Source organism: Caretta caretta, chromosome 4 (assembly GCF_965140235.1).
Source record: "Caretta caretta isolate rCarCar2 chromosome 4, rCarCar1.hap1, whole genome shotgun sequence".
NCBI lineage: Eukaryota > Metazoa > Chordata > Testudines > Cheloniidae > Caretta > Caretta caretta.
The window spans coordinates 23,693,121-23,703,871 of NC_134209.1; the positions used below are offsets into that span (position 1 = coordinate 23,693,121).

Below are 10,751 nucleotides of genomic sequence, written 5' to 3' on the forward strand. Positions count from 1 at the left end.
CTGCTTGCTTGGCAGCACACCAAGTTAAAAGTGCTGCAATAATTCTACCCATCAGTAGATCTTTGAAAGAACCAAATCTTCCCTTGAGCATTAAACCAATTGCAGTGTCTGGTTTCAACACCCCCAACCACATCTTACAGCGGTGTTTGAGAGCTAGCACCCTGGGCTGTTATTTTAGGAAACAAATAGCTCTATCATTTGCACACACCCTTATAGGCAGATGACACTCCTCTAAACTCAAGTTCTTCAAAAGAAGGGAAGGCAGGATGAAGACCTCTTTGTTACTGTGGGGAGTCCTGGCAGTTTTCTTGGGGGCTGCTCTTGTGGCAGGTAGGTGTGAAATGAAATGAAGACCATTATAAATGATGCTTAACTATAAACTTGCATTTGGGTAGCTGTGCTGAACAGTCACCTGTCATCAGTGATCTTAATAGGCAGGCAAGACAAGCCTCTTTCTGCTAGGTCCGGACCCAACACCACTGAAATCAATCTGCACTGGACTTGACTTGGGGCCTTGGTCTGTCTCTGCACCCAAAGAGTGATGTTTTGAAAAATCCCTGTTGCAGTGCTAAGGGAGTGATCGCTAGCTACTCAGTAATGCCTTAGTATTAGCTGTGTGGTTCTCAGACCTTTGTACTGGTGACCCCTTTCACACAGCAAGCCTCTGAGTGCAATTCCCCTTATAAATTAAAAACTTTTTAAATATATTTAACACTATTATAAATGCTGGCGGTGAAGCGGAGATTGGGGTGGAGGCTGACAGCCCACAACCCCCCCCCCCCCGTGTAATAACCTTACGACCCCCTGAGGGGTCAGAACCCCCAGTTTGAGAACCCCTGTTTTAATCAGAGGTTCTGCATCAATGAGCTGAAAGTGCAGGTGTTTTCTCTTCCTCCCACTTGGGAAGCTCACAAGGCTGACTTTGCCTAACTAGAATTAAAGGCTTCTAAATACTTCTTTCTGAGTGTATCTGCCTGTTACAATGGGGCTGGATTCTGACCTCACTGTAGTTTTACAGCACGTAACTCTGCTGATTTAAATGGAGATATTCCTGGGTTACACTTGTCTAAGTGAGATAAGAATCTTGTCCATACAGAATAGAAAAAATGGTTGACAGGTAGTATATACTGACTATTTTGATGTGACTTTTTTACACAATGGTGTAACTTAGGTCAAATTCTTCTCTGTATTCTATTCCGCTGTTAATTGGAACAGTACACCCCCAGGGTCCATTACATCCTGCATTTTCTCTAATCTTGATAACATTAAGGGCTACATTTTGCATTAATTTATAATTTCTTTAAAAGTATTGATTTCATAGAGATGTAGCTGAGTACAGAATTTGGCTGCAGGAGTGTACAGTAATCGGTGACAGTGGTCGATTGTCAAATATGCACCAGGTCAACCGAGAGTTGAACTTGCTTCTTCTCATTGGAATTATTACAGCCTCTAATGTGTGTGCAAGTCACAGTGAAGTCTATGTGAGCTAAGTGCCTCTCTGGGAGCATAATTTGGCCCATTTGTTTTTAAATGAATCCATTTTGGGTCTAATTGGATTTATTCTTGCTTTAATAATGGAAACGGTTTAAAATTCAGCAGTGCGTGAGCAGCCATTTTGCAATTTCTTTGCTTCTTTAATATGCTGCAGATGATTGTTTATGGATTTTATTGAATGCCATATCCATATATCATGGCATTTTACTTGACAACCCAATGTTAAGAGAGACATTTCTCAAATCCATTTTACACTCAGCCACATGCAGAATAGATTTATCCAACCTCCAGTCATTCATAAGCAGCTCTCCCGATGCCCTGTTTAACCACTGCTAAACTTTGACAGGTTTCAGAGTAGCAGCCATGTTAGTCTGTAGTCGCAAAAAGCAAAGGAGTACTTGTGGCACTTTAGAGACTAACCAATTTATTTGAGCATAAGCTTTCGCTACAGCTTATGCTCAAATAAATTGGTTAGTCTCTAAGGTGCCACAAGTACTCCTTTTCTTTTTGCTAAACTTTGCTTTTCCTAAGGAGTCTTTGTTGCTCCACTGGGACATGCAGACGTTATTATATAGCTGAAGTGCCAGGGATGATGGTGTATTTTCACTTTTGTGATTTATAAGATGTATTAAATTTTACAAAAATTATAGAGCAATTATTATTACATATAATTACATTTATTATTAATTATTAATTATTATTATTATAAGTGAAGTCAATGGAGTTACACCACAGGGATGAATCTGGCCCATTATTTTTAGCGTACCGTAACAGTCTTTAGAGCATGTCTTCCTAAATGTTCACTAATGATTTGCTCTGAATAATACAGTTACAGAATTAGGGCCTGATCCAAAGCCTGGCTAAGCTAGTGGGAGTCTACTGACTTCAGTGGCCTTTAGATCAAACCCTTGGGGAGAACAGTAACAGACGCAATACATAATACAGTTACAAAACGGCAGAGGGAGATGGAGAGGAAGAAGAAAAGGCTATAGAGGTGAAATCTGAAAAGAGATCAAGAATCACTGAGGCAGAGACACAGGAAGGCTCGATTCTTTCAGAGGAAAGGACTCTTGTTTCATCAGTTACCTAGATTGTGGAGGGGGCAGAGAGCAGAGAAGGATAAGGGCCATGAAACCTGACTCATAGTTATATGTCAAATACGATTATGGAGTTCTGTATTTTGGGCCTGTAGTAAGGGGATATGAAAGTACTATGGCATCAGAAGAGTACAGTGTAAACAGAATTATACTCTAGCTACATTCTTTGCATTACATTAGTGCCTACAGGTCTCTAAGTAGGTGGGGCTCCATTGGACTAGGTGCTGTCTCTCACTGTGTGTCTCTACAATACCTGCCCCAAAGAGCTTCCTGCTTAAATAGACTGCACAGGGGTGGGGATGGGAAATGAGGCATATAGAGGTGAAGTGACTTTCTCAAGGTTACACAGCAGGTCAGTGGCAGACCCAAGAACAGAACCGCAGGACTCCTGAGTCCCAGGGAACTGCTCTAGCCACTCGATAACAGTGCCTTTATTTCTCGTGAGGAATGGGCTTGCAGAGGCTTCAGTCAGAATTAAAATAGCACCAGAGGGCAGTTAAGAAGGGAAAGTCTTTGGAATGTGCAGGAATGGGACGCTCTGAATCCTGGGCAACACTTAGCATCTGAAATGAGATGCTGCCTCTAAGTTTGCACTCACACACTGAGTACAATCCCCTGCACGTGCCACCCATAGAATTCTTCACTTGTGGGAGCCCGTGACAGGGCACAAAAAAATGTTCACGCAGCAGGTGCACTCAAGCGTTCAACGGTGTGTGCAAAAGACCCCGCAGAAAGCCAGCTCTGTGGTGACTCAAAGAACGCCATTCTCCGGCCTTCACGGGGCCACTTCAGGACTATGAAACTTTTGAGTCCCATGAAAAAGTAGGGGCTTAACTTAAGTGGGGCCTAAGGGGTACGTCCCAGCTCAAGCAGACAGACAGACGTGTCCTAGTTCTGCTCAAGCTCGTACACTACAAAGCAGCAGGGTGGCCAGGAGTAGCCCGGGCTAGCCAGCTGAGTACAAACCTGCCCAGCCCCCCGGATACATAGTTGGGTGGCTGGCCCAAGCTGCCAGCAGTGCTGCTGTGGCCACTACTCTGCTATTTTTAACCCGCGAGCGCAAGCTGAGGAAGCACATCTGATGTCTGTCTGCTTCAGCTAGGAAGCACACTCTGTGAGATGGGGGATTCCCAGAGTTGGGGGCGGGGGTCCCTAGGCCCAGCCATGTGCCTCAGCAGACAGCCACAAACCTCCCTCCTAGGAGGCTGGGAGTCAACCCCTGGCGCAAGCACCAGGTTAACAACACAACAACACGTGTATCTAACCCAGGAGCAGACCCAGGTCAGGTTCTCTGGTAGGAGTTACACAGCGGCGCCCCACCCCCGCCCTGCACCTCTCCTCTGGGGTTAGTCAAGCCTGTCTGCTGTGCACTCTGAGGCTGCCACGGATTGTGAGCTCAAACTGGTGTGTCTAGTATCTTGCCCTGTGGTCTCAGCTCTGCATGCTGCGGGTCAGTAAGATCCCCTTTGGCCGGCGGCAGCAGCTGGCAGCTCTCCTCCAAGCAGCTCCTAGGTCAGGTTCAGTCTCTCCCCAGCTCAGGGTACTGCTGCTCCTGCTCAGCTCTTTCTTTTCTCTCGCCCCATCTCAGTCTGACTCTTATTCCCTCTGCCACCCACCTCTGTTCATTGGCTCAAACCCTCCCAGCTGGTCCATAGTTAATGCTGGGTCCTTGTTTTTGGAGTGGCTTTCCCTCCCCCCACAGCCAGTCTCAATCTTTTCTTTTTCCTGCCTGATCCCCAACAAACTAGGAGTGGGAAGGGATCCTGAGGCTGACTCTTACCAAGTGGCTCCAGCCCCAACGGCCAGAGTCCTCTTTCAAACCCGGTGAATGCTCCAGCGGTGCCCCACATACCGTCTGGGACCTGGTTAGATATTTGCAGCTGTATTTCGCCAGTCTGCACACAGGTTTGCAGTTCTGGTGGCACATGTACAATCAGGCACCCAAGGGGTTATATTGCACTGAAGTTGGTTTCTACCTTTGGAGAACTGGCCCTGAGTGTTGGCGGGTCAAACCCTGCTATCGTCACCAGGTACATCGCGAGCAAAGTCTATGGATCTGTTTCTGCTATGGGTGAATTTGGCCTTGTAAAGACAAAGTCACTACTTAGGAGCTATAAAAATGCCCAAACTTTAGCTGAAGGGTTTCAGAATTGCCAGTGGGAACTCCCAGCTGACCATTGTGTTCTCCCTCTGCTTTGGAGGAGTAACTATGAAGTTAGGACTGATTCTGACAGTGCTGCTGAAGCTGCCCAGTGTAGGGTGGACCCCACCACCCTGAGGAGAGGCTGGAATGCTGGTGGGATTGTTACTGCTCATGCTCCAGCCAGCTTTGGGATGGCAGAGCTCTGTGTTGGTCCTAACGTACAGAAGTGGGGTAGTGGTTTCCCTTTAAATAGCTTGTGAACTCTCTATTGGCCCTCGTGGTCTTCTGTTTCAGAAGCCAGTGTGTATATGAGGCTAGGCTTTCCATGTTATTTATGTTTAGGATACACAGGTATTTGGACCATACTCGATCCATTGTGGTTCCCTCATATTCTGCGTAAGAAGCAAAAGACAACCCTTGAGCTGCTAGGCATGCAGCAGAACATCTTCCTTGGCTAACGCTGGGGTATTGGCACAGGTTCTTCACTCCTGTTTAACAGGAAACCTGCACCTTTCGTCTCTCAGACCCTCTCCAGCTATGCATCATTTCTGGCTTCCTTCCCTACTGCCTCCCCATTTCAGACCCAGCTGTTCGAGTAAGTGGTGAAAGGAGACCACGCTGACTTTGGGGCTGAGCAGTGAGGGATTCAGTTTTGCAGGAGGGCCTGAAATGACTGAACAGATGTTAGATGAGAACCACCTTGGACATTACTGAGCGGTTGATAAGATGTCCGAACAATACAGTAAATCAATTCCAGGAACTGGCAAGAATTTTCTTTTCTCTTGTTTTTCTCTCCTTTTAAAACCCATCCTGTGTTCCCAGGTTATGAGGATGAGGAGGCGAAAGAGCACGTCCTAGTTGATAACAAGTGTAAATGTGCAAGGGTGACCTCAAGGTTTGTCCCTTCTAAAGACAACCCCGAGGAAGAAGTCCTGGTGAGAAACATACGAGTCATGTAAGTGGCAAACAATGCTTGATTTGAAGTAGGTAAAGATGAGGTGACACGGCCCACCAGGTTCCTTTTCTTTGTCTCACTTCAGCATATTAGTTATGGGACATGATCGTGTTTCATTATGTCCTGGTTTTCATGTTATAGTGTAAGTAATTAGGATTTCATTGACACCCACCTAGTGCTCTAATGGGCTGTAGTGTATAGTACCGTAGACTAGTGGAAAATGGTCCAAGTCACAGTACATGTTGCTGAATTCCAGCTGCATGGTGCTTTTTCCATCAGTCCAAAACACAGCTCAGAAATGTTTCTGAAGGGTTGACAGTAGCTTTGTAAGATACACGGAAGGAGACAAGAGTAGCCTTTCTCCTGTCCTGATAATGAGGGACACTGGCTGGCACAGAACATAGGATTGCCATTCCAGAGTGGACTCCTGGTCCAAAAAATCTGAGAGTTTGTCCCTGGGAGAGGCCAATGCCGGATTTCTCAGGGAATGCCAAACTCCCATGCTGCAATCAGCTAATTAATTGTCTGCTCACAGGGCCTAATTCTGCACTCTTTACTCCCACTGAGTAAGGGACGTTTTGTCTGAGTAAGGAGGGCAGCACTGGAGCCATGGGAGTTCAGGAAGGGCTCACTTTAAGAAAGGGAGCGAGTCAGTCACCCACCCACCCAGCCACCTGAAAGTGAGCTAGTCTCATATGTGTTGTGTCCCAGTTTCCACCAGCTCAAGAGAGGGCAAGAGGAACATCAGTGCCATGATGTCATTACTGAAAGCATAATCTGTGGCAAGTGGCACTTGTGGAAATTGTTCCATTACTCACTAGTGGCCTAACACGGTGCAATGCTTTGACACTCTCCAGTCTTTCCATGGTGGTGTCTGGCAATGATGCAAGAAAGACCCTGTTGCTCTTGAGGGTATTTGAAGGCTCAGTCAGGTATAACACATATCTGTTCTACAGATCAAGTATCTGAAACTTCATGGGGAGTGGAAGGGGAAGAGATGAAAATATCTGAACACAGAACAAGATAAGAACTTGGATTCTGTGAATCAGAATAATCACGACACATTGTGGAGCTTGCAGAATTCATTAATTTGTGGTCACTTGATAGTCCTGTTCTTTTTTTTTTTCCCCTTAGAGTCCCCCTGATGAGCAGACAGAATATCACTGATCCCACCTCACCAGTGAGAACCACCTTTGTCTACCGGCTATCTGAGCTGTGAGTAATTGTCTTTACTGCATTAATTTCAGAACACTTTGCCCTTCCATCACTCTGTCCAAACATCAATGAATTAATCCTCACCACATCCCATTAGACAGATATGGGAATTGAGGGAGAAGTTTTGTGGCTTGTCCAAAGTCACGGGAATTCTGCTACAGAGCTTGGGAACAGAATCCCCAACCTCCACTCCAGTGACTTAACCATAAGCCTGTCCTTCCTATGGAGTGGAAATTCAGGATTTACCATGGTGAATTTAGGTGTAGAAACTAAACAAATCCCTTCATAAAAGGTCATTTTTTAAAATAGTGCCATGATGCACAGAACACCAATACATTAAAACCCAATTCCTGTGTGAGATCATGGGGCAAAAGCAAGACCTTGACTTCTAGCATAGACAGTGATGAAGCTGACAGGGATCTCACCTCTGCACAGAGCCTGCTCAGGCTAAGGCTGACTCCAATGTGTGTGAGATTCAGTGTAAATGTAAGATGTTGGGTCAAATTCTCTGCTGCTCTAACTCAGGATTTTATCCTGAGTCTTGAAATATTTGGTGTTTTAAGTAAAGTTCCAGCTCCTGGAGTCCTGTGATCAGAGGAGAATCACAGTTTTCATTGAAGATGAAAGTGAGTTTCTAGCCCTCATGGTTGCAGAGAAAAGCTTGAAAAAGTGACCCAACTGCACGCTGAAGGCTCAAAAACTGAAAAGCAAATAAAAAGAAACCCACGTTTATTGTTAACCAACCTCATCATTTTGGGGACCTGACTCATCATTTTTGAAGGTTTGGGGGCTGGCCCTGGTGCCAGACAATTGGGCCATTTGCTCCTAAATCAGGATAGGGCCTGGCTGCTCCAGCAAAGCCCGACTGACGTGTGACTGCCAAAGTAGCAATGAGGACTTGAGCCCTCTCCTGTGCGGTGGCCTCTTTCAGTGACCACTGCCTAACATGCATTCCATCCTATCTGTCTTCCAGCTGCAAAAAATGTGATCCCACAGAAGTGGAGGTAGGTGACCAGGTAGTTACTGCTGAGCAGAGCAACAACTGCAGCATTTCTGATACCTGCTACACCTATGACAGGAACAAGTGCTACACCACGACCTTCCCGTTTTTCTACGGCGGGGAGACCAACACCCTCCAAGCAGCCCTGACTCCAGAATCCTGCTACGCTAATTAGATTAAACCACTGCTGTTAGAGTGCCTGGTTATTCTGTAATCTGCCCCCACAGACCAAAACACATTTATGTTAGCATGGTAAGAAAGACAGTGTCTGAAATATCAGCTCCTCACAGTTAATGTGTTAGCTACATGAAAAGTAATGCCTTCCTTCTATAGCACATGGTGGTTATAAATATAACGGAATAGTTAAGCCAATTATGCCTGGTGGGAAAAATCCTATATTGTGGGGCAGATCCTCAGCTGGTATAAATCAATGTAACTGCCTTGAAATCATGGGAGCTACACTAACTTACCCCAGTGGGGGATCTGGCTTGGACAGTTTTCATTCAGTCCTCCTTCAGACAAGACTTTCATTACAGTCAGTGGGAGTTTTGCCCTAGTAACAAAGGCAGGATTTGTTCTTCTCTCTGTACATAGAAACAGTGAAATCCAAATGCCATGCCAGTGTTTGGATTCAGATTTCCACAATTATGTTTTCCAAAGCAATTTCTCCAATGTCATGGTCTTTTTGGTTAATACAATACCTTTTAGCCCCGAGAGATAACGCCACCGCACATAAAATATCAGTGTGCAATTTGAGATGGCCCCTTGTTTGTGTTCTTTTGGAAACCCCCCACTTAAATTATCTAAAATAATCCTTTGCACAAACTTTAAGTAACACAAGACCATATTGTTACACTTCCACCTGCGAGCATAATAGAAATCAGTGCCATTATTGAGAAGGAGGCCATTCAGGACGGGGCTTTCAAAGATGCCTATGGGATTTGGAAACCCACTTTCTATTAATCCCTTATGTGGCTTTGAAAATCACATTCTCAGTGTATCTCAGCATATTTAGAGAAGACTGAAGATGATGCTGCTCTTGAGTATTTTTAAATGATGCCAAAATATCATGTGTTACAGGAATGGTACATTATTCTTTCACTATATATTTGAGATTGAGCTACTGCCCAGTGATATTTCACTGCTCTGTGTTTCCATGCTGACAATTATTAATGCTGTCTCCAATTCATCTAACACTGTGGAGAACCACTTATTTCTTTCAGTTTAAAGAAATAAATAAATGGTCTAGGTCCTGATTCTGCATTCAGAGGTGCACCGGCGGCCTTTGGGCTTACACGATCTGATTGCAAGAATGGGGCCCTAGTTAGGGCTTCCTTCCAGTCCTCTACACCAGATTCCTTTCTCTTGTTTGTAGAAGGAATTCTCACCTATCAAAGAGGCTGATATTACGTCGCACCATTCATCACATTTGAGTGCGTCATACCTTGTGTTTTCACTAGGCAGTCATGTATGAAAGTCCATAAACTGTGTGCAGCATTACCCCTGAGAAGGCTCATACATTCCTCCCCATTATAAAAATTGGTTGCACATCCCTAGACTATTCTGAGAAACCCTGGCATATTTCGTGTTGTAACAAAATAGAGCAAGAGCTATGTACCCATGATTTCAGCTTTGTTAGCAAGATTGAAATAATTAAATAGATTTTTCTGCAACTATCTGTGTGTGAATTGTAAATGGTATTAAAAGGAAGAATCTGGTCTCTACTGGTTTTCCTCCAATCTTCAAGGTGAAGAAGAAGAATTTGCACTAAATAACTGACTATAGTTATGGCTCCATGTCTGTCACGGAGGTCGTAGAAGTCACAGATTCCCTGACTTTCCATGACCTCCATGATTTCTGCAGCGGCCAGTGAGGCTGATCCCAGGGCCGCCCCAAGCAGCTGGCTCTGGGGCCAGCTGCTCAAGTGGCCCCAGGGACAGCCACATGGGGTTTAGTCAGGGGTATTTTTAGTATAAGTCATGGACAGGTCACTGACTGTGAATTTTTGTTTATTGCCCATGACCTGTCCATGACTTTTACTAAAAATACCCATGACTAAATTGTAGCCTTAATTATAGTTACAGGCAAACTCATCGTAATGTATTGATTAGATGCTTATACTTTTATCAAGGAATTTCAAAGATGCAATGAAGCTCCATTGCTTTATCATATCAAGATCCATCCTACATCAGTGTGAATGTTCAAAGTGCTCAACACATTGTATGAAAGGGCCACTGTGAGCCAGTTTAGACCCTAATCCTGCAGTTCATGTATGGCACAGAGGTGCACCCGCATGTTGTAAATTGCAGGATCTTACTGTGTGGCTGGCATAGTAGGTCTGTACAGCATGATTGCCTTCAAATAGAAACCCAAACAGTGCTTGTCATCAGGGCTGTCCATTCAAATCCAAAACACCTTCCCTACCGACAAGATGACAATCTTTATAGCACCCACATTTGGTCAACAAAATAAGAGGCCACAGAAGATTAAAATATCCTTTAGAGACAATTTATATCAGAGCCTGGCATTAAATGGCATACATGTCAAATTTTATTTTTTCCAGCTTATGAAATAAGATAGTTCATCAGATTAATTAAGAAATAAAAACACAAAGGAGGAAGAAAGCCTTCAAGATAAAATATTTCTATAGTGTACTGACATGGTTAAGGAGAAAGCACTCTTGACATCAGTGACTTTCTGGGTATGCAGTACTTCTGAAAGCCAGACCACTTATTTGGGGGCTAAAATGTGGACACAGGAAGTGGGAGCATCTTGTTGTGAGATTCTGGGCTTTTGCTAATGTCAGTGTATTAAGCATGTAGGAGCTTTGTGACACACAAGAGTACT

General features: G+C 44.6%; 1 protein-coding gene across 1 annotated transcript; it reads left to right on the forward strand.

Annotated features, from left to right (window-relative positions):
- Positions 1 to 200: 200 nt before the first annotated feature.
- On the forward strand, positions 201 to 9,580 carry JCHAIN (joining chain of multimeric IgA and IgM). The gene is made up of 4 exons (XM_048846944.2): positions 201 to 330; positions 5,557 to 5,689; positions 6,824 to 6,904; positions 7,878 to 9,580. The coding sequence occupies exons 1-4, from the start codon at positions 267 to 269 to the stop codon at positions 8,077 to 8,079; spliced, it is 480 nt and encodes a 159-aa protein (XP_048702901.2). The 5' UTR covers positions 201 to 266; the 3' UTR covers positions 8,080 to 9,580.
- Positions 9,581 to 10,751: the final 1,171 nt, after the last annotated feature.